This window comes from Fukomys damarensis, unplaced genomic scaffold (assembly GCF_012274545.1).
Source record: "Fukomys damarensis isolate Sample0158 unplaced genomic scaffold, DMR_v1.0_HiC HiC_scaffold_19, whole genome shotgun sequence".
Taxonomy (NCBI): domain Eukaryota; kingdom Metazoa; phylum Chordata; class Mammalia; order Rodentia; family Bathyergidae; genus Fukomys; species Fukomys damarensis.
The window spans coordinates 68,704,733-68,727,874 of NW_022900931.1; the positions used below are offsets into that span (position 1 = coordinate 68,704,733).

Consider the following 23,142-nt stretch of genomic DNA (forward strand, 5'->3'; position numbering starts at 1 on the left):
GCCGGCCGCCCGGACGGCACCTCAAGATGGCCGCCACAGGGTGCGCGGGGGCATCTGGGAATTGTAGTCCGTCCAGCGCGCTGACGTATTTCGCCGCGGCCGTTAGGCGCCATTGTGCGGCACGCGCCGGTGAGTACGGGGTGGGTAGTTCACGACGGGAAGCACAGGTGGAGCTCAGCCTCGAGGGTGACGTGCGGGGCTCGGGGAGGTCCGGCGACGTGAACGGGGCGTTCCTGCGGCTGAGGGCCCTCGGTGCCTCCCTCCCTGAATTGGCCCGCCGTCCCTTCCTCGGTTTCCCAGGATTCCGCTCGCCGCGAGGGTCGCTAAGGACGAGAACAGCATGCTCGCCAGGCTGCCGAAGCCGTGGTTCTCTGTGAGTAGCGGCGTCTGGGTTCTGAGCCCTCGCCCCCGAGGGCAGCTGGGGGTGGAACTGCCCCTCACCTCTGGAGGCCCCAAGAGGAACCCCGCCTGCGGGAGTAGCTGCTCTGCTCTCCGGGGGTGGATCTACGAGGGCGGGCAAGGACTTGTCCAAGCAGGGATCAGGCTCATGCTTACTCAACATCGACTTTGGGATCAACCCTGAAGTGAAGCTGTACCAGGTGGGACACTTCTGTAATCCAGCAGGGAGGCTGTGGCAGGAAGATCGGAGTATCGAGCCCAGTGTGGGCAATTTGGAAATTTATGAGATCCTGTCGCAAAATTTTAAAATAAATAAAAAATTTTAAAGGGCTGGTGATGTAGCTCAGTGCAAAGGCCTTGTGTTCAATCCCCAGTACGGGGTTAGGGTGGGGTGTGCGTTGAGTTCAATAACGAAAGAAAGAGGTGGAGATGGATCCCTGACAGGTGAAGGAGGTAGAAGCAAGAGGACCAGAGGTGGGGGATGCAAGCTTGAGTGTGATGATTCAGTTCAGAAAATTCCCTAGGAGATAAATATGTGCACACCAGTCTTAAAATCACATCTTCAAATTAAATGAACAGGTTTTCACAGACTAGGGATCTCATTTGCAGTCCTTACTGTGCCCTGAATAGGATCAAGCTTAGGTTTCCTCAAGGTGTCAAAGATAGGCGCTTAAGATGAGACAGGAAGAAAGCTCTCAGGTTATCATCCCCCCCACTCTTTCTGTCACCATGGAGAAGGTTCTGCCCAGGCTGAACAGGATCCTGTGGGTTTTAGGAACCGGTGGTCTTTGAAGATATAACACTGGCTTTTACCCCGGAGGAGTGGGGACTGCTGGACCTCAGACAGAAGTCCTTGTACAGGGAAGTGATGCTGGAGAACTACAAGAACCTGGTCTCAGTGGGTAAGGCTGGTCTCCATGCCAGAGATCTGTGCTTTGTAGCAACAGAGGTGTTGTGAAGGTGTCTGCTTGGGCTCAGGCTTCAAAGCGTGAGTGGAGGGATTTAAGCATGGGGCCTGAGAGGGCTTTTCCTGGATCCACAGGAAAAAGGCAGTTTTTCAGTATGACTTCTGAAGCTTCCCTGAATCTATTATCCCTCTGAATACTAGGGTTGGTTTATTGGGGATATTTTCAGCTGTTAAAGTGGATGCTTTTTGTTTTTGTAATGGTTCTACGGGGTGAGGTATTAGTGTCCCAGAGCTCAGATATATGCTGTGCTCATCAAAGATTCTGATCCCTTTTGCATCTGTGGTTCTTGTGAACCTTTCTGTTGTCTGGCTAGTCGTTACATAACTGGTTCCAAGCTTTGTGTTTGTGTTGAAGGCAGAAACAAGGGAAAGGGACAATCTCGTCCAGCTCTTTCGCTGCTGGTACCTTTAGCTAGAAAGCAGATGCTTTCCCATACTGTCATACTTTCACCCCCAGCCATCTCTGTTCTCAAGGGAATCTAGAAAATCTGACAAAAGGGATAGATATGATCTATGTGACTGTTGTAGGACCAAAGTCATACCGTAGCAGGGCAGAAACCAGAGACAGTGTGTGTTGCACCAGGATAGCATTTTTTTTTTTCCTGAACACAGACCTCCCCAAGTACTATCTCTTTTCCCTTGAGCAGAACATCAGCTTTCCAAGCCAGATGTGGTATCTCAGTTAGAGGAGGCAGAAGACTTCTGGCCGGTGAAGAAAGAGATTCTTCAACACACAATTCCAGGTGAGAACCAGGCACATGGGAGTTCTGCAGGGCACAAGCCTGCTGATTAGACAGAGATTGGTCTTAGAAAAGAGGTGTGGAGAGTGAGAACCAGGTGAGGTGCTACGGTGAAGCTCAAGCTCCAAGCTTTCCTCTGGCCTTGGCAGTGTCCTACTTGGTTGAAAGTGAACCTGTTGTTAGTGGCCAGTAAGTTCATGTGTTGACCATGGAGTCCTTAGCTTTTTCTATTAGTTGTCTACTGTTCTTTCCTCGTACTTTCATTTATAATTCTGATGTGTTCTTTTGGCCAGATTATTGGGGGATTGGTTTTTGGTTTTGCAGGGGGTTTGTTTTTTGTTTTGAGACAAGGTCCCACTGTGTAAGCCAGGCTGACCTTGAACTTGGGATCTTCCTGCTCAGCCTCCTGAGTATTGGGATTAGTTATGAGCCACTATGCCCAGCTAGGCAGGCTTTTCTTACATAAGTGTGTATGTAAATACATGTTCACGTTTAAGTATTGAACATAATAGAAGCAGATTTACATCATTTCTTTTAACAGCTCCCATGTAATCCATATTTGATTTCTCATATCTCAAATCTCTTTGTGGATAGTCAAGTTAATTGCAAAGAACTACCTTGTATACATTTTTCTGCATGTATAAGTTGATTTTCCTGTAGGTTGGATTTCTAGAAATGGGTCCATAGGATTTACTAACATGTAAGTTAAAATAAATGGTTGTCACTGGTCATAGTGGCACATGCCTGTAATCCCAGCACTCAAGAGGCTGAGGCAGGAGGTTCACTGAGTTCAAGGCCAGCGTGAGGTACCTACCAAGACCCTGTCTCAAAAACAAAAAAGTTGCTGACTAAAATCCTTCATAATAAGGTCATTGCTGAAGTACACCAGCAGTCCTTGTCACCACCAGTTTGTAATGGTCTTTTTAAGGTTTGCTTAACTATAGGCAAAGGAGAATGTGTGTGTTTGATGCAGTTCACATTTTTCTCATGACTGACAAAATGACTCATTTTTGTGGGCTCAAATATTTAACCCCCACCCCTTTATTTTTCTTTCTTCCTCTTTTTCTTTTTTGTATTTTACTAGGAATTGAAAACAAGGCCTCACATGTTCTAGGCAAGTACTGTACATTTCTAACCCTTTTTTAATTTATTTTACATTTTGAGACAAGATCTTGCTAAGTCTAGCCTGGACTGAAATTTGCAATCATTCTGCCTCAGCTCCCTGAGTAGCTGGGATTACAGACATGCATCATTATGGATCTTGTTGCGGGGTGGTATCTTATGTATTTTGGATATTAGTACTGAAATAATATATCTCAGATCGCCAGCTGTGGTGGTGTACACCTATAATCCCAGCACTTGGGAGGCTGAGGCAGGAGGATCGCTGTAAGTTCTAGACCAGCCTGGACTACATAGTGAGTTCCAGGTCAGTCTCAACTACATAGTGATACCCTGTCTCAAAAAACAAGCAAACAAACAAAAAATCGGATCAACATTTTTGTGTGTGTTTGGATCTTTGAAGATGATTGCACTGTATTCTAGCCTGGCCTGGAACTCAGCGATGATCCTCCTGCCTCAGCCTCCTGAGTGCCAGGATTGTAGATGTGCACCACCATGCCAGCTCTGTTGTATTTTTAAGTATAATAGTCTTTATACAGAAGATTTTGTTTTTGAGACATGGTTTTTCTGAGTTTTCTAGGCTGGGCTCAAACTTGTAATCCTTCTATCTCAACATTCCCAAATGCTGGTATGCTGATATTGCAGGTGTATGCCACCCTCTGTGCAGAAATTTTGTAATTCAAAGAAGTTTCTCTTTTCAGTTTTGCCCTTACATATTTGTTTTGATGCTGCCAGTACACTGACCTAAATCCCTAGCTCCTTGTGTTTGTTTTTGTACTGGATTTCTTATGTAGGCAGATTGTCCAAATACTTCCATGTATTCAGGCATTTTTTGTTTTTTATTTAGCTTTAATTTATCTGAAATTTTCTTTAATATATGGTATGGGGTCAAGTTCTTTCAACATCATTTTCTGAAAAAGATCTCCATTTATTGGAAACGCTAGCTTTGCATGGATTAAATTATGGTTGTAGAGCACAGGCCCTTTGTGGGCTCCTTTGATCTTGTCTCTCTGAGGAAACACCGTGTTGCTGTCCCAATTACAGCTTTATAACAAGCTTGGATAAATGTTAGTTCCCCTGGTAGTGTGAAAACAAACAACTTCTTAGTTGTCATTGGCCATCTAGTTCTTCAAGTGAACACTTACATTAGCTTGTCTGGTTTGAGAAAAATCTTGCTAGAATATAATTTTTGATTGGGCTGCACTGGTGTTATCTGATCTGTTACTTGATTCTGAGTCTTGCACAACTGTTCCAGATGAACTTGTCATACTGCTAAATTCTCTTGTTGTTTATAACAGTTGTTTAGATTCTCATTAGATTTCCTGGTAGAGTCACTTTACCAAGGTGTATAAAAGAAGAGGCAGTTATAGTTTTATTTTTCTTGAATAGTCTTGTAATATAGTTGGTTTCATCACCAGTGGTATTTCAAAACATGTTGATAACATGAAGAGTAGATATGTAGTCCAAGGTAAATTGGAAAGGTTTTGGGTTTTCAAGAGCATGATTTTGGATTCTATTTTCTTTTGAATCAGTTTTTATCTCAACGATTAAGGTCATCTTGCTTTTTCTGATGAATAAAAGTGACTAAATTCCCATTTTCCCTTCCAGACCCTTTCAAGGTAGGCCTAGGAAATTTTTCCTTTGAGTAGTTCTGGTGGTGTAGTAGACATGGAACTGTCTTATAAGATGTGACCATGAGATGGGAAAGGGCTAGACACTTTTTAGCAAACATAAAATTGTCCAGTGAATTCAGGATAGGTAACTAGAGCATGAAGATATGCAAGCTATGTTTAGCAAAACCCACAAGGCCTCATGAGCTGTGAGAGAAGTTTGATTTCAATTCTTGAGCAAGGTTGTGACATGGCTTTTCATAGTAGTTTGTAAGAAAGGCACAGATGGAGGTAGACAGGAGGCTGTATGTAGTATCATCTAAGGGAGAGGTGGTAATACTGGCCTGAGAGAGTAAGTAAGTAGTAGCAGGGTTGGGAAGAAGCACAGTTTAGTTGATTCTCAGGGGACTCAGTAGGACTAAGTAAGTAATTGGCCTAAGGGGACGGAAGAAAGTTGCTGGAAATTCCTCTTTGGCGAGCTAAAACATCATAAGATTTTCTGTGAGCTTTGTAATCTGAAAACATACAAATGTGGGGTTTTTTTGTATGTTTGTGACTTGTTTTGAAAATATGAGGGCGAAAAGAATTCCTAAATTTTTGTATTAGCCAATTACATGAAAAAGTCTGGCAAAGGCATAGACTGTTTTGTTGGGGTTTTTTATTGTGCCCCTCCCCCCAGGGCAGGGGATTGGACTCGGGAGGTGGTAGAACCACTGAGCTAAATCCCTAGCCCTTGCATAGTGCATAGACTTTTTGAAGAGCAGAAATACATGGAGTGGTGTTTTTTTTTCCTTTTTATATTGAAATATATTTTTAGCCAAAAGTTGCACTAACCATGCAAATAAATAAGCTTGATTTAAGTGTTTGAATCAGTCCATGTTATTACTGGTTCTGTCAGTGAAATATGACTGAAGGGATCATAGGAATAAGCAAAGAGGTTTGCAGAGCTAGTTGAATGCATCTCTGTAGACTTCAGAAGTGGGTTCATGGAGCACATACAAATGTGAGAGTTTTAGAATGGCATATTTTACCATTGAATGAGACATCCACCCCCTGCAGTAGCTTTTCCCCCAACACTAGAGTGGCTTTGCCTCTTGTTAATGCACAGAACTGGTTTTTAATGCAAAGATGGATCTTTTTGGAAACTCAGCTTTGGGTGCATCTCTAGCTTTCCATCATAGTAAGATGATAGCAGGGACTTTAGAAGTAGAAGGAAAAGTGGATAAATGCTATGACAAATGAAGTTCGTCCTCAGGAAAACACTGCATCAGGCAAGATGCTGTCAAGATAATAATGATGGTCAGTACTCAAAATCGTCAGTACTCATATCTGCTGTCACTTAGTGTCCCCTTTAAGAAAAGATTGCCACATGCATGGCTCTTCAGTGGAACACTTGAAAGTAAACTGCGTTTAATCATTAGGAAAGCTGTGCAGAGAAGAGATAAGCCTACAGATCATTTAATGTTTTCAACTTAAAACATTAAAGAGGTGTAATCCTAGTACTCTGGGAGGTTGAGGCAGAAAGATCACAAGTTGGAGCCCAGCTTGAGCAACTTTGTGAGATCCTGTCTCAAATTTTTTTTAGAAGGCCTGGGCTGTGACTCAGTGGATTCAATCCCAAGTACTGAGGTGAGGGGAGAAAGCATCAAGTAAGCCTTGTAAATACGAATGTGGCAGCTATTTCAAACTTAGCAAAAATAACGAAGAGGACCTTTTTTTTTTTTTTTTTTGTACCAGGGATCTAACTTGTGTCCTTGCACTTGTGAGGCAGGCAGCAGAACCAAGAACCATTTATTTATGTGTTTCTGAAAGTAAGACAAATCCTTCTCTGGATTTCATCTTTCGTATAACCTGAGAGGATTCCCATAGGCTACAAGAATAAACTTGTGGAGATTGAAGGAAATTGGCAGAACACAGTTTATATGTATAAACATAGTTTTGTACAAACAAAGTTTTATATAAAATAGTTCTTCAAAGAACGAGATATAATATATGTTTAATGTGAGAAAGCCTAATTTCAGTGCAGTGTGGTTGTCCTTATTTAAGAGAGCTCCTACAAGAAATTATCCCAGGGCCGGGGATTTAGCTCAGTGGTTCTACCACCTGCTTCATAAGCGCAAGGTCCCGAGTTCAATCCCTGGCACCACAAAAAAAAAAAGAAAAAAGAAAAAAAAAATTTAACCGATAAAGACCTTGGGTGGAAGTTTTTCATGAATTTTCAGTACCTTTGAAAAGCACAAAGTGGGGAGGGCAGGGACAAGGGGAAAAAGTGAGAGCCAAGACCTGTCATGTAAAGGTACAAGATCCCAATAATGAATGGAACTGTCCTGTATACCTAAAATGTACCAATAAACTCAATGAAAAGAAAAAGAAAGCACACAGTGAAGAAATCTCAGAAATGATTATGGCCTAACTCATTCTTACCTTAAAAGAATTCATACTGGATAAAAAAAAAATCCCAGTTGTATTGAATTTGGAAAAGCTCTTACACCAGATACTGTAATTAACATTTGAAAATTCTGAAACCATGAGAATGATTGCTGTGGGAATTGTTTCCTTACTCAGCATCAGGGTGGTATGGCAGAGAGCCTAAGAACAACCTAATACTAGGAAGGCTTCCAGTGTCAAAAAAACTCACTGACAAGCATCCCTGCAAACAGGACAGCATGGAAGCCCTTCAGTAGGAGTCCTCATTGAATCTGTGTCAGAGAACTCATATGGGCAGGGACCCTTGGAATGTCATCTCTACAGGCACATCACCAGCCTTGGCTCCTACCTTACCTGACAAAGTGAAAAGGCCTCATCTATTTTTATATCAGATGTGACACAGATGACAAACTACTACCTAAATAATATATTAAAATAGTAAAGTAAACTTATCTTTTACATTTTTTTCTTGTTACCAGATTTGAATTTGTAGAACAAGTATTAAATAATATAGATGAGAACAAGTACCCTTAGATCTATGTATGTCCCCATTGTGAGCACACGATGGAGTTCATTAAGCTACTACTGAGTGTGTTAATACCTCCACAAATTGCAAAAGAAGAGTGTCTTCAAAGAGGAATGTCTTGCTGGCTGTGGTGATCCACACCTGTAATCCTTGCTCTCTAGGAGGTTGAGGCAGGAGAATCAGGAGTTAAAGATGTGGAAACCTATGGATGGGGTAATTCACTGCTCGGTTGAAAGCCAGTATAATACCTGAAGCTGTGGATATATTACCAGACCCTATGTAGTACATATATGTTGGTTTTACCCCCATACTTGTATCCATGAGATAAACTTCTTACCTTTTCACAGCTTCTCTGACATATCCAAATGGCCAGCATTACTGCTTTTGTATTTTGAGGCCTTTGATTAAGTGAAGTAAGGCTTACCTGAACACTAAAGTACTGCTGCTGCAGTAGTCCACAGCTACTATATAGCATATGCAAAGGAATGATTGTCTTGGGCAGGAAGGAGCAAGATGGCATGAGATTGTGTTATCTTACTAAGAATGGCATGCCATTTAAAACTAATAAATTAAATCCTGGGATTTAGCTCAGTGGTGTCCTTGCCTGCCTCACAAGTTTAAGGTCCTGAGTTCTATCCCCAGTACAAAAAACAAAACAAAGGTAACAAATTATTTCTGGAATTTTCCATTTCATATTTTTGGACCATTACATTAGACACCATTTACTCATAAGAATTATTATACAGATCCATATGGGTGAGTGAGTAGATGAGTCACATTTGTGGCCTGGGTGGATCAGAAAGCAGGTTCACTTCTGCCGGCTGTGAATTTTAAGTCCTACCATTTTCTCCTCCTTGAAGTGGAACAGATAGTTTCCAGACATAGAGGGTGGGTGGTAAGGATTATCTTGAAGGGCTTGGAGTGTGGTTCTTGGGCTAAGAGGACTGAGGTGCATAAAATGACTGGGGTTCTACCACACCCAGCGGGTGTTTTATGATAACTGTGGGACTGAAGGATTACACAGGACAGAGGAGGGATGGTGGCTGCATATCCACTGTGCTCCCAGCACCTGTAGGACAGAGCTGCAGAGGTCCTGACATCCAGACACAGACACAGAGGCTCTAGCAGGACAGGTCTTTGTGGACACTGCAGCAGTTGACATTTCTAAGTGAGTCCTCAATGAAAGATGCTGAAAAACTACCTGAATGCCCCCAAGTACAAGATTAAAAGACAGGCAAATTGGATGAAATACAGTAAAGAAAGCCCCAACAGCTGTTTTCCAAGGGGCAATGCACTAAATAAAAGTCCCCCTTGATTAAGGAAACAAAATCTTTGAAGTTACTAAGCTATGAAGCAAGGGAGAGTTAAGATTAGTTTTAAGTGCCATTTATAATGGTCACTTAATGATACCTGTGTCCTGGTACAGATCTATCAGGAAGCCCAGATTCACCCAGGCACTTAGTCGGGTGCTATTGGGTCTCTAATAAATTCCTACCCCTGGCCTGTTGAGTTACCCTTAGGATAATTAAGCCTAAGAGCTATTAATGGAAAGAAAATAAACAATTTTTTAGTCGTAAGGGATGTGGGTAGGGGAGTAAACCCCTAGGAATCATAACAGGAAGGGAACTGAATAGCTGAGAAGTAATTTGGGCGACAAGCCCCCAGTTGAAAAGAGCTTATTTGTGGGGAGAGGTTGTCTAATTAATCTTAGTAAATGTAGACAAGAGACTTCTCATGGCTCAGAGTTAGAAGCCAGACACCTCCCCTGTCCATTTTGCAGCAATTTACATCACCTTACAGTCTGTCAAGTTAGTACCAGGAAGCCAATGCAGGCCACCATGGAGAGTCACAAAATTAGGGAGAACAAAAAGGAGAAGGATCTAGAAGCTAGGAGAAAAAGGGATTGGGGATCCAAGGCAAAGCACTGAGGGCTGCACTCCCTGAGCTCCGCATTCATACAGGGGTGCAAATACAAGTTTACTGTTGACATCATTTATGCCTTTGAGCATTGCAAGTATAATTAGGAGTCATATTCTCATTTGAGTTATTCTACTTTGGGGTGGGGGACTGGGTATCAAACTCAGGACCTTGCATTTGTGAGGTAGGAGTGGTGCCACTGAACTAAATTCCTGGCTCAAATTAGCATTTCTTTTGGGGAGGTTAGAGAGCTTTCTTAATTTACTGTTTTGTGCTCCTGAGGCATTTAGGCTTGACTTGGAGTTCAGTTCATCAGATGTGCTCTTTAGATGGCTATGCCAGGACCCAAAGCACCTACCTTTGCTAGGAATATTTGTTCTTGGCCCCAGTGGAGGCAGAAGTGGGTTCTTCTTGGGTTTTGTGCATATTCAGTGTTTACAGGTCTTAGCCCTCTTTATTTCTTGCTGTCATGTTTTAAACACCCTAAAGTCGACTCCTAAAAAATGAATGGTTTTTAGTATGTTCACCAAGTTGTGCAACCGTCGCTACCATCTAATTCCAGGCGACTTTTTAGCACTAAAAGAATTCCGTATTTGTTAGCTGTCACCTTCCACTTGCTTTAATTCTTCTACCTCTTGGCAGTCACTCATCTACTTTCTGTTGTAGATTTGTCTGTTCTGGATATTTCATATAAAATAACTACCACACGTAGTTTTTCATATCTGGCTTCTTTTACTTAGGGAGATGTTTTAAAGGTTCATCTGTGTGGCCTATTAGCATTTCATTCCTTTTTTATTGCCAAATGTTTGATTCTACAAAAGACCACACTTTGCTTGATGGTAATTTTATTTATGATTCTGTGACTTTATGATGGTGTAACCCTTGTGTATCTGATAGAAACTGTAATGTGATGTTTGATAAGTTAGATGCATTAAATGCATTTTTCAACTTATGAAATTTTGGATTTATGATCATAAGAGGTCTTCTATATTCATCATTTAACAGACATTTGTGGTATCTCATTTTTAGTTACTAGAAATAATGTTGTCAAAGTGTTTATATTCATGGGGGGCAGTTCCTGGGTTTTATGATAACCACATGAAACAGTTTAGCAGCTCCCTTAAAAGTTTAAAAACTGCTATAGCATTCTATATTCCTACAAAGTTCCTTTCTCCTGAGTGCTGGGTATTGAACCCAGGGCCTAGTATATGTTAGGAAAGTGCTCTACCACTGAGCTATAGCCCCAGCCCCATCATCCATCTTTGATAGTTGCCATCCTGGTGGGTATGGTTTTGATTGTGTTTTTTGATGGTTAATGACCTTGAGCATCTTTTCTTGTGCTTATAGGACATTTTGTGTTCCTCTGCTTTTCGTTTATAGAATGTCCTGGTGCTGAGGCTCCACTGGACTCTCAGTTGAGTCCTCTTCCTACTGAGAATCCCCTAGTAAACATCAAGGTTGTTGAGGTCCTCACCCTGAACCAGGAGGTGGCTGGTCCCCGGAATGCCCAGATCCAGGCCCTTTACGCTGAAGACTGTGGCCTGAGCACACACATCCTCAGGAAGCCAGCCCAGCAGCTGGGAACACATCCGGCCGACCCTGAATTTGCTCACCAGAGATTCCGGCAGTTCCAATATGAGGAAGCCATGGGTGCCTGGGAGGCTGTGGCCCAGCTCCGTGAGTTGTGCCACCAGTGGCTACAGCCCAAGGTACACTCCAAGGAACAGATCCTGGAGTTGCTGGTGCTGGAGCAGTTCCTGGGTGCACTGCCTGGAAAGTTCCGGACATGGGTAGAGTTGCAGCACCCAGAGGACTGCCAGGCGGCCATAGCCCTGGTAGAGGATGCGATCTCAATGTCTAAGGAAGGCGGTGAGTACGGTGAAAGGGTGGGGTGAGAGATACCTTCCAAGAGATTGCTAGAGGGCAAGGGAAGGACTGTTTCCACTCTGCAGACCAAAGGTGCCTGGTCCTGTATGTGTTACCCAGAATAATTGGAATCCCATGATGGCACCCCACACTGTGTTCTTTAACAAACCGTTCACAGGCTTCCAGTGGAGCTCATGGATACAGTACTTTGCTGTCATCCCTTTGGGGTCCAGGCCACACGTAGCTATCCACCTCTCCAAAAGGGCTATGGATGAAATGGTGATCATGGCAGAGCTTGCTAAGCCTGAGGCCCAGCAAGAAAGGCGGAGCTGTGACAAATGAATGTGCATGTGGCATTGATGGGGTGGGAAAGAGATCAAGGTAGTGGCAGGACTCGAGGCTTAGTCCCTGCAGCTGACACCTATGTGAACTAGAACATGTCCAGGTGAAGAAGTGGGCAGGGAGGATATGCCAAGCAGAGGGCCCAAGATGGAAGTGATCTCAGTACAGTATACATAAGTCAGGGAAATGTTGGGTAGATTTCCAGCAGAAGGAAACAAGATGGGACTGTCCTGTTAGGGTTCTAGTAGAGACCTTTTCATTTAAAAATGAGACTGCACTTCTGTTATTGCCCAGGGTATCCCTGAACTCCTGGGTGCAGATAATCCTCCTATCTCAGCCTCCTGAGTGGCTGGAACAACTACAGCACATACCAGTGTACCAGCTTGTAAAGATTTGCATGTTACTATGCTGTGGCAGTGGGAATTGTCCCTGAGTTGTGGGTGTGAGCAGCCCATTCTGATGTGTGCTTTAGTCTCCTGGCTGTAACATGTAGGGGTAGTAGACAGGACAGGGCACGGCAAGCACTGCGGGGGGCAGTGATTTGTGCAGAAGTAATAGTGTGTGGCATGTAGGTACTTTGGGATATATTTACAGGTGAGACTCTGAGAGTTGACTCCTCCATAAGGCTGAGTTTTAGGAGCATGAGTGCTCTTGTGTTGCTCATTTTCCATGTGCCCAGATGCCTAGAGATGTTTCTGGAGTGAAGAGATAGTTGACTGGTTGACATTTATGTTTGGAGGAGGAAGAGGAAGCAGGCAGGCACAAGCAGGAGCTTTCATTTAGGTGCACTTAGTGTTGTTGGCAGAGTCATTGCCCCAAAGCTGCTTATGTCTCAGAACCTGGACCAAAAGAGGATGTTACTTCACATGACCACAGGGACTTTATGGAGTCATGAAAGGGGATATGATATTGGAGCAAAGGTGATAACAGAGAAGGACCCATGATCCAAGACTTTGGAGCAGCCTGTAGAAGCTGAAAAGGCAAGGAATAGATCTTGCCCCTGGACCACAGAAAGCCCTGCTAACTCCTTGACCTTAGCTCACTGAGGCTCATACCAGATCTCTGATCTCTAGAACTTTAAAGTGATTTGTATTCATTTGAGCCACTAAATATATGGCAACTTATTATAGCAGCAATGGGGTAACTGAAACAGATATTAGGGAGGCAGTTGTAGAGCTCCTGAGATGACTCCCCTGTGTTTAACACCTCAAGAATGAACAGAGTCGTTTATAGTGTCACAGAGGAAGACGGGAGGAAGCCTCGTGGGAACTAAAAATAGTGCGTTTGTGCTCATTGTATTAGTTGGGACGCATTGGTGTGACTGCCATAAAACCATACACAGTGTCTCTAGGGAGAAGTAAATAGGCAAGTCCAGGAGGAAGAGACAACCTGCTACATCAGCCTGGGTCACATCTTGTGCTCCCTTGACAGTGGGTAGAAGTCCATGGACCATATGGGCACACATGAAGGCCAGATGTGAAGGAGCAGGGTTAGAGGCTGTGCAGGGCAGAGCAGGTGTTTCCTAAGGTGAGAGAGACGGGGTGACTGCACCAGTGGCCGAGACCCATCTTTCATGAGGTGGTGGTCAGATGGAGGGTAGGTGGGGTGCCCACAGGAGGGGGCCTGAGGAAGGATGGCTGTCACTGAGGAAGTCAAGCCCCGAGATAGTTCCAAGGATGTGTAGAGACAAGAGAGGGTCTTGGCAAAGGGGAGACTGCCCTGTCACCCTCTGGGTGTAGGGGTTTTGTCGCAAGCTGTGAGAGGCAGCGGCTAGAGGAAAGAGTCTGGAGACCCGGGACCCCACCCCACCCTGCATGCGGTGTCTTCTCCAGCACTGCCTTCCCAGGTGTCTGCCTGCTGTCCCAAGGCTACCACTCAGCAGCAGAGGAAAGAGAAAGATACAACCATCTTGCCAGTGGCAGAGCTACCAGAGGTGAGTGAGCTCTCACCCTTTGTTCCTCTTAGCACAATGTCCCCCGTGATGCAGTCCCCCTCTGCCTCTGGCTTTCCTGCAAGGCTGGGCTACTCTGAAGCGGTCTACTTGAGGACCAAGACAGGGCACCATAGCCTGGAGTAGACTGAACCCATTACCGGACAAGGGGGAAGACATAGAAGAGGAGTAGTCACCAGCTAGGTGTGGGGAAATGAAAGCCCTGCTCCTGCAAAACATCCTGGGCGTTAGTGAGTGAGCCAGTAAGTCTAGGATTCCTCTCCCACAGGCTGGAATGTGGGTGCAATAGGACTGATCCTGTCCAGCCAGCCATTAGAGTGGTGGTATATATGACGTTGGTTCTCATGTAATGCATAGTTGGGTCAAGCTTCAGGCAAGGCTGCATACAGGTGCCCCGGGTAATGGGAAGAATTATTGACCATCCCATCTTGTGGCTCCTCTGTTTTTTCCCATTCCTTCTCAGGCAGGCTCTTCTCCATCTGGGCAAAATGCTTCCTAGATCCAGGCAAAAAGGGTGGAGAGTTCTGGTCAGCTACCCAGAAAGAGCTCATCGTGGCACAGCCTAGGTCAGACTGTGTCCATACAGCCAGGGGCTTTGTCCATCCTGTGGGAAAGGGCAGCACTCAGTGGAATGCCTTGGGTAAGCACAGGCTGAACACAGGTGCAGGTCTGCCTGCTGGGCTTGTGATTCTGTCTCCAGCCCTGTGGGACTCTGGTTGTGCGAAGGGTCCTGATAAACTTGTGGACCCAGAGTCAGTATTTGAACAAACCCCCAAGGCAGCAGGGTCCCTGGCACAGCAGACACACATGTGACATTACAGGAGCCGGTGACCTTCCAGGACGTGTCTGTGGACTTCAGCCAGGAGGAGTGGGGCCTGCTGGGCCCAGTGCAGAGGACTGAGTACCACGATGTGATGCTAGAGACCTTGGGAAACCTCGTCTCCGTGGGTAAGGCTGTGCTGCCTTCTGGGTGCTATCGGTCTCGTGCCTCCTTTGGGACTGATGCTTTCAGGGTGCCTTGTTCTATGCAGGGCCTTTAACTGGAACCACAAGCCTGCAGGGTAGATGCTTGGACGGATAGAAGCCTCAGGCCGGGGCTGCCACCCATCCTGGGAATGAGAGAATCTAAGGGCTCTTCCTGCTCCTGACCATCTCTTGGTCACCAAATTGAACCTCCCCTCTTGGCTACTTCTCAGCTTCTCACAGTTGCTCCCCATTTTGATTGACTGTGTATGGATCCCGTCCTGGCCCCGTCTCTGCACTGCACACCTTCTGGTTTCTTTCAGGGTGGGAGACTGCAGCAGAAAACCAAGAGTTAATTCCAGATTCCGATGTTCCTGCTGATGAACCCATTTATGATCCAAAAGTGAGTGAATTGTCCAGGGATGGCACCCAGCCCTCTGCTTTAGAAGATCTCTTGCAAGGTGGACTCACAGAAGTCCTACATGCAGCATTTCAAAAAGAGGAGTTTGCTGAAGATAAAGCCATCCCCCAGAAGCACCTCACTGAGAACCCTGAGTCACAAGCAGATGCTGGTCTCAGCATAAGCCAAGCTTCACCCCAGAAAATTCCTCCTAGAAAATGTTTGCGCAAATTGCTCTCACAGTGTAAAAGTGTGGCCCAGAGTTCACAAATAAAAGATCACCAGAAGGGCTATGAGCCAGGCAAAGCCAGGGATGACAATGGTCACATGAGCCAGAGTTCACCTGTGGAGATTCACCAGAAGGGCTATGAGCGGGGCAAAGCTGGTGAGAGCAGTGGTCAAGTGACCCAGCGTTCATACCTTAAAGTTCACCAGAAAGGCTGTGAATCGAGCAAAGCCAGGGAGAGCAGTGGTCAAGTGACCCAGCATTCACAAATGAAACTTCACCGGAAGGTCTGTGAGTCAGGTAGAGCTGGGGAAAAAAGCGGTTGTGTGATACAACATTCACATATGAAAGCCCATCAGAAGCCCAGTGAGCAGAACAAAGCTGGAGAGGGCAACGGTAGTAAGAAAACCGTCAGCCAACGGGTTCCACAGGTCATGTTTATAAAAATCCATAGTGGGAGCCAAATTTGCCGATGCAGTGTATGTGGGAAGTTGTTCCGAAATCCAAGGTACTTTTCTGTACATAAAAAAATCCACACAGGAGAGAAGCCATATGTCTGTCAGGACTGTGGGAAAGCCTTCGTGCAGAGCTCTTCCCTCACACAGCACCAAAGGGTGCACAGTGGTGAGAGACCCTTCCAGTGCCAGGAGTGTGGCAGGACCTTCAATGACCGCTCAGCTGTCACCCAGCACCTGCGCACCCACACTGGTGCCAAGCCCTATGCCTGCCAGGACTGCGGCAAGGCCTTCCGGCAGAGCTCCCACCTCACCCGGCACCAGAGAACACACACTGGAGAGCGTCCCTACGTGTGCCGCAAATGCGGGAAGGCCTTCACCCAGAGCTCCCATCTCATTGGCCACCAGAACACACACGGTGGGAGGAAGCACAAGAGGAAGCATAAGAAGCAGCCACCCCCTGCCTCCTAGCCCTCGTACCAGTGGGAGCATCCATCCCATTACCTCCCATGATATTCCATCTAGGGATAACGCGTCACAGGGAAGCTGAGGAGGACATCTCGTGATCAGAGACCACTGGCACAGCCTGCTGAGCACATAAGTAAATAAAGTGTGGGGGACTTGCCAATGAGTACATGTTGGAAAGTAAAGGTTTAATTTTTTATTAAAAGTAATACTAATGAAATCTGAAAATGTTAATAAGTTTTTAAAGTCAGGTACCTAATAATCTTTGCCCTGATAATTATATCTGCAATAAAGTATGTGTGTCATCAAAGTCTAAGAATATAAACTATATGTTTTCGTTTAGAACTTGTTTCCTACCTAAACAATGATTTGACATTTAAAATAAGAAATATTAAAGCATGAGGTTGTGAGACAGTTCCAGCAGATCTGAACACAACTGCAGCACCTTAGCCCAGAGTTCCAGGTAAGTCCAGTAACTGAGTCATTCCTTTGCTTGAGAGTTATCCCAGCGGGCAGGAACCCTCTAAGCATGGAACCTCCTGGGAATGTGCAGTTGCTTTATTTCCAACCTCCTGGCCATTTGCCCATCAAGTTAAGCAACAAGATGCTGGCTGTATTAAGTGTGTATTTGTTGCCTACATTCACAGCAGTGCATACTGGTAATCTTTCTCCAAGTTCCACAGCCTGTATCATGTTGAACACTTAATCCAAGAGCTCTACCATTGCTCTTCACTTTTTTGTTTTGTTTTTGAGAGAGGCTCTTGCTATGTAGTTCAGGCTGACCTTGAACTCACTATGGAGCCCCAGGCTGGACTTGAATTTACAGCAATCCTCCTGCCTCAGCCTGTGAAGTGCTGGCATCACAGGCCTGTGCCACCACACCCAGCCACTCTAATTCTGCGTGACATTTAAAAACATTTTATGGCTGGGGTGAATCTCAAGAGTAGAGCCTATGCTTAGCATGAACAAGACCCTGAGTTTGTTCCTACCCTCCCCAAATTAAAATATTCTATAGATTTGGTGAGCACATGCGTATAATCCCAGAACTCTGGGAGGCTGATGCGGAAAGATTACACTTTGGGAGTGTAGCCTGGGCAGTTTAACAAGACACTGTCAAGTTTCACTTGATCTTAGCCAAAAGGTGAGAAGCGATTGTGTCAGGTTTCTTTAAAATTCCAAAATACACATTTAGCAGACACTGGTCATGTGTTGCTTTGCATGAGCTTGTGCATCTGAAGCAGTTAAAGTTAGGTACTCCATGATGAACATGCTTAACCCCTTTCTCTGAAGACATTGACAGGCCTTGGAGACAGAACCAGAGTAGGTCCTAGAGGCCAGGTGTTAAGGGAGCACCAGCAGCCCTACTGCTTTGCATTTATCAGGCACAGAGTGTGACTGCTACAGGGTATTTAATCATTTCAGCAACTTGAATTGCGTGTTAACTAACTTTTTCAACACAGGCCTAAAACTGACCTAGCAGTGTGTAGCCAGGAGGAGCATCACAGTACCACATGTTCTCCTGTGCCACTGAACCAAGGGATGAGACAAAGTCAGCCCACTTACTTCTAGGTACCAAATCCTGAGACATCCAGATGGCGAATCCATGGAACTTAGGTTACTGTTTTTAAGATGAGATGTTAATATAGAATTGATTTTTCTAAGTGAAACACTCAGTATTCAGGTTTCATTACAGTGCTGGCACTTTATGATAAATGAGTGTTGGGTTGCAGTTTGGCCCTCAGTCTTTAAGACGTTCAAGACATTCACCATCACTGTTATAGTAGCTTGCAGCACAGAGCAAAGGGGAAAACTTAGGACTAGAAGACTCAAGGCCAATTTGAGGGACAATAAAGAATGTGGTTGTGTAGCTGTCAGCAGCTCCAAAACCTAGCAGTAGGAAACTACAAACTTTGTTTTATTATGCTTTTATATTTGGTGGTAAATTTTTTCAGAAGAGACCATAAGAACAATTTCTTCTCCATAATTTCTGGGTCCAGAGAGGTCCTCCCCAAAATGGCTATTTGTGGACAACATGGATCCTTGACCTTTGGTGCCTTCATCCTCTGAGTTACAGATCCAAAAAGGCATAGCCATGCTGCCAAAGCGAGCACATAGATTTGTACCTGAAAGTTCATAGAACCTGTAGTCATGATAGCCCCAGGTGGAATCAACCCACATGCCCATAACCAGTGAATGGACAGAGCAATTATGAATAACGTACCATATACCACACTGTCCATAGGGGATGGAATACTGCTCATAATAAGAAAGGATTAGTGATATATGCAATGTAAATGAATCTCACAGACTTTCTCCTGAATGAAGGGGTACAAAAGACTACAGATTATATATACTCAACTTACATGGATTCTAGAAAAGGAAAAGTGAATATGTAGTGATACAAATCAGATCAGTGGTTTCCTGGGCAGGAGATGAGAGTCAAGTAGATTTACTGGGGGGGGGACCACAAAAGGAACATTTGGAGTATGGAAATGTTCTACATTCTGAGTGTGTTAGTGGATATATGGGTATATGTGTGTCAAAATTCATTGGCACATACATTGAAATGTATGAATTTTATTGTATATTGTACCTCAAGGCAAATTAGAAAAGAGTTTTAAAAAAAAGGCATACCCAAGTTTACAGCCCTGTCTGACCCATGTCTAGTATGTGTGCTCCCACTTAGGTACCCTCTTTCTTCATCCCTTCTTGTTACACAGAATCTGCAGGTTGGAGTTGAAGACCTTCTTGTGTAGAGATGGTCACTGTGCTCTCCTGCAAACCTTTCATCTCCCTCTAAGACAGTCTCATTGTCCACCAAATGTGGGCATGATTCTGGTTCAGGAGAGTGTGACACTCGGTGACCTGCCAGGCAAGGTCAGGAGCCATACTACCTCTGCCTGTCCCCATGCAGATCCCAAGCACAAACACCAGCCTTTAAATCACCTTACCCTGGGGCCAGCAGCTGGCCAGTGGCCCTGGCCAAGAAGGATCTGCACTCTGTGTAATCTCAGTCACATAAAACCAGACTAACCCCAGAAGTCCATCCTAGGCCTAGGAGCTGACAAGCTACTTCAGGTGTTCTGTGCCAGGGACTGGGGATGCCCTATGGGAAGATTTCCAACTGAAACTCGGTTCTCCTTGGTCTTTGGATTGAACAGGAGAGGGAGGAACCACTGAGGTCCCCAGGATGGAGAGACTTAATCAGAGGTGGGATCCAAGGGTTAGGTTGAGAAGATGCCACCAGGGGCGCTTACCTTGACCTGTGTGCGAAATGCCCCACAATATCTCCCACCCACTGGCTATGTGAAGTAGGCCAGGGACAGCTGCGGAAGGAGAGTTGTACTTCCCAACTGTTAGATGATGGTGGATGCTAAAGTGTCTAGAGTTGGCTGATATCTGCATCAGACCTTACACAAAAGGAATTCCTGACAGGCTAATGATTTCCATGTTAAAAAATGCAAAATTTAAGATACTGTATAAATATATGGATTAAAATACTTTTAATGAAACTATGATGTATTTATAAAAGAATAGATACATTTACTCTATATAAAAAAGAACTTTTCTCGTATGCCAGAAAATATAAGGAAAAGAATATAATGGGCTGAGGAAACTATTTGTGACACAAATGCCATACAAGATTTCACATTGAGAAAAGCAATAAATCTGGTAGAATTTCTCAGCACAAACCTTAAAGGCCAGGAGAGCTTGAAAATAACCTCCAACCCTGAATTATATATCCTGAAAAATCTCTTTCAAAATTGACAACAGAGTCACAGTCTTTCCATGACAAAGAAAAATTAACCAGCATTCCAGAACTTAACAAGGATATCCTAGAAAGTCAGTAAAGCTAGCAGTGCCAAAAGTTTTTATGGAATGAATATACTAAGTAGAATTTAAAGGGTAGGGGTCAGCAACAGAAAACAATGCAACAACAGGAATGTCAGTACTCTACCTTTCAGTAATAACTACTAATATTGGTCTCACCCATCATAAGACAGATTGGCAGATTGGATTCAAAAACAAAACCCAACAATATTCTGTATATTAAAAAAATGCAGATCGGCTGTCACCCAGCACCTGCGCACCCACACTGGTGCCAAGCCCTATGCCTGCCAGGACTGCGGCAAGGCCTTCCTAATAACGTTCCATGCAAAGGAGCTAAAACAAGCACATTTACAGGGTGTACTTCAAGCCAAAATTGATCACAAGAGGCAAAAAAGGTCACTACATATTGCTTAAGAAAAATGAATAGGAAGAGATAATTACATATTCACCAAACATCAGCACACTCACCTTCATAGCATTGGACACGAAAGTTCAAATAAACATCAAAATTATAATGGAGGACCTCAATACCTATTATCACAAATAGATTACCCCAAAAAATCAGCAGTGAGCAGCACCTTTGCACAAATGGACTTAATTGATCAGTACAATGTTGCGCCCATCAGTACACACGTGGAACTTTCTCCAAAATAGACCACGTTCTAGCCCATATTGCATGCTTGAATAAATCTGAAATATTTAAAATTATTTCACGCATATTACCAGATGATAGTGCAATGAAACTAGAAATCAGTAGCAAAAGAAGCCATGGAAATTATGAAACAGCTCTCTGGGCTTGGGCCTAGGTTGTGGTGACATTGCAAAATGCACTGAAGAGGGTCAGAATTAGTAAATATGTGACCTGCTCTGGTGCCTCACTCCAGAAAATGGTGGAGAAAATTAGAATTGGCCAACATGCCAAGTCACCTCAATGGCATGACCAAGATGACACAGACTGTGGGATTTGGTACTGTGGTTCCAGCATGAAAACGGTGGCTGGTGGTACCTGGCCCCACAACACCACTTGTGCCATCACAGTCAAGTCTGCCATCAGAAGATGAATGGAATTGAAAGACCAATAGAAGCTCTATTTGAGACATCCCTAGTCTATAATAAATGGGTTAATTTTTGCCATAAACAATTGCAAAATGCATATAGGTTAAACAATGCACACTTGAATAATCAGTGGGTCCTGAAAGAAATTACTTCCAGCTAGACATGGTAGTGAATGCTTGTCCCAGCACTCGGGAGACTTGAGTTAGAATCCTGAAGAATTCAAAGCCAGACTGTGCTAGATAGCAAAATTCCATCTAAAACAAAAAACAAGGAGAGGCCCAAGAATTTTATTGCCATTACAACATAGAAAATATGGGATACAATAAAATATGAATGAATGAAAACACCCGTGTCAGTGCAATTAGAAATGAAAAGGGTGAAATCACAACAGACATCACTGGAATCCTGAGGATTATAAATAACTACTTTGAAAACTTGCACTTCAATAGATTGGAAAATCCAGAAGAAATGGATAGATTCCTAGATACACACGAATTACCAAAACTGAAACAAGAAGATACAAAAACTTTGAATGACATAAAAATGGGCAATGAAATTGAGGTAATAATAATAAAAAAAAATACCAAATAGGAAAATCCCAGGACCCAATGGAGTCACTACTGAATTCTACACGAATTTCTGGGGGGATCTAACACCAATATTTCTTAAACTATAATGAAATTAAAAGGGAAGCGGTACTGTGAAACTCATTCCTGGAAGTTAGCATTACATTGATAGCAAAACAGACAAGGGCTCATGTAAAAAAGTTACAGGCCAACATCCTCAAGAAGATACTAAAAACGCAGGGCTGGGGATTTAGCTCAGTGGTGCTGCTGCCCCCCTCGCAAACACAAGGTCCCAAGTTCAATCCCCAGTAGCCCCCTCAAAAAGATTACACATCATGACCAACTGTGCTTTATCCCAGGAATGCAAGATTGTTTCATCATAGGCAAGTCAATATGTCAATCACATAAAAGTAAGGACAAAAATCATGATCGTGTTAAAAGACTCAGAAAAAGCCTTTGACAAAACCCAAGCATCTGTTCATGATGAGAAAAGAAAAAAGAAAAAACCCCGAAAGAAGTAGTTATAGAAGGACCTTGAAAGTCATTTTATAATATCTAGTGATGGGTATTCCTGAACATGGAGTTCATTTGACCTATAGAATGGAGGCACTAGTTAAGGATTTCTAAGATTGCTTACTATTGCACTGCTTATGTTGTATGTATTTAAAGATGATGGAAACTGTAAGAGATTGAGGAGAGTAAATTGGAAGGGGAAAATAGCCTGGACCAAAATAAAAGGTTGTCTGGTGTACATTGTTGAGTGTGACCAGTTAATTGCGATTGTCCATGAACTGGGTCAAGAGATATCCACTAAATTAGTAAGGCACATCCCACGGTGTGTGGAGTAATGGAAGCAAGACCTTCAGCTATCTAGTTCTTAGCCCTTTCTTCTCTGGAGCTCTTCCCTCAATGCTGTGCTTCCTGACTGCCCTGAAGTGAGTAGCTTTGCTCTGCCACAGCCATCTGCCATGATGTTTCTGCCTTGGACCTAGCTGAACATGGACTGAAACCTCTGTAACCATGAGCCAAGTAAACCTCTCCTCCTTTAAATTGTGACTAGTAGGCCCAGGGGTTTAGCTCAGTGGTGCTGCCGTGTGCTTTGGAAGTGCAGGGTCCCAAGTTCAATCCCTGGTACCCCACCCAAAACAATTGCGAATATCACATACCCCCAATGATGGAAAATTTGAGTAATAATGGGGTATAGAATTTATGTGTGTTCATGTAAAGTTTTTAAATATGTTAAAAATCACTTCACTGGGGCAAGCACTCCATGAAGTTGCCCACAGTGGAAGCATGAGTTTGATTTTAGAATGGGG

At 44.0% G+C, this 23,142-nt stretch overlaps 1 protein-coding gene across 4 annotated transcripts; it reads left to right on the top strand.

The window, feature by feature from the left end:
- Positions 1-6: 6 nt before the first annotated feature.
- Positions 7-21,719, top strand: Znf274 (zinc finger protein 274). Of its 4 annotated transcripts, XM_010616594.3 has the most exons (10): positions 7-129; positions 301-373; positions 1,175-1,301; positions 2,014-2,109; positions 3,191-3,220; positions 11,086-11,574; positions 13,746-13,846; positions 14,686-14,812; positions 15,151-16,161; positions 20,473-21,719. In XM_010616594.3, the coding sequence occupies exons 2-10, from the start codon at positions 341-343 to the stop codon at positions 20,616-20,618; spliced, it is 2,160 nt and encodes a 719-aa protein (XP_010614896.1). In that variant the 5' UTR covers positions 7-129; positions 301-340; the 3' UTR covers positions 20,619-21,719. The 4 variants fall into 4 exon arrangements, with proteins under 4 accessions (XP_010614896.1, XP_010614882.1, XP_010614888.1 ...); XM_010616580.3 differs by lacking the exon at positions 20,473-21,719 and having other exon boundaries at positions 15,151-16,566; XM_010616586.3 differs by lacking the exons at positions 3,191-3,220; positions 20,473-21,719 and having other exon boundaries at positions 15,151-16,566.
- Positions 21,720-23,142: the final 1,423 nt, after the last annotated feature.

Excerpts from the sequence above, each read along its gene's own strand:
- Znf274 (XM_010616580.3), top strand. The coding sequence starts at position 341 with ATGCTCGCCAGGCTGCCGAAGCCGTGGTTCTCT. Across the intron at positions 3,221-11,085 it reads CAAGGCCTCACATGTTCTAG|AATGTCCTGGTGCTGAGGCT; the intron begins GCAAGTACTGTA and ends TTTCGTTTATAG. Across the intron at positions 11,575-13,745 it reads CTCAATGTCTAAGGAAGGCG|CACTGCCTTCCCAGGTGTCT; the intron begins GTGAGTACGGTG and ends TGTCTTCTCCAG.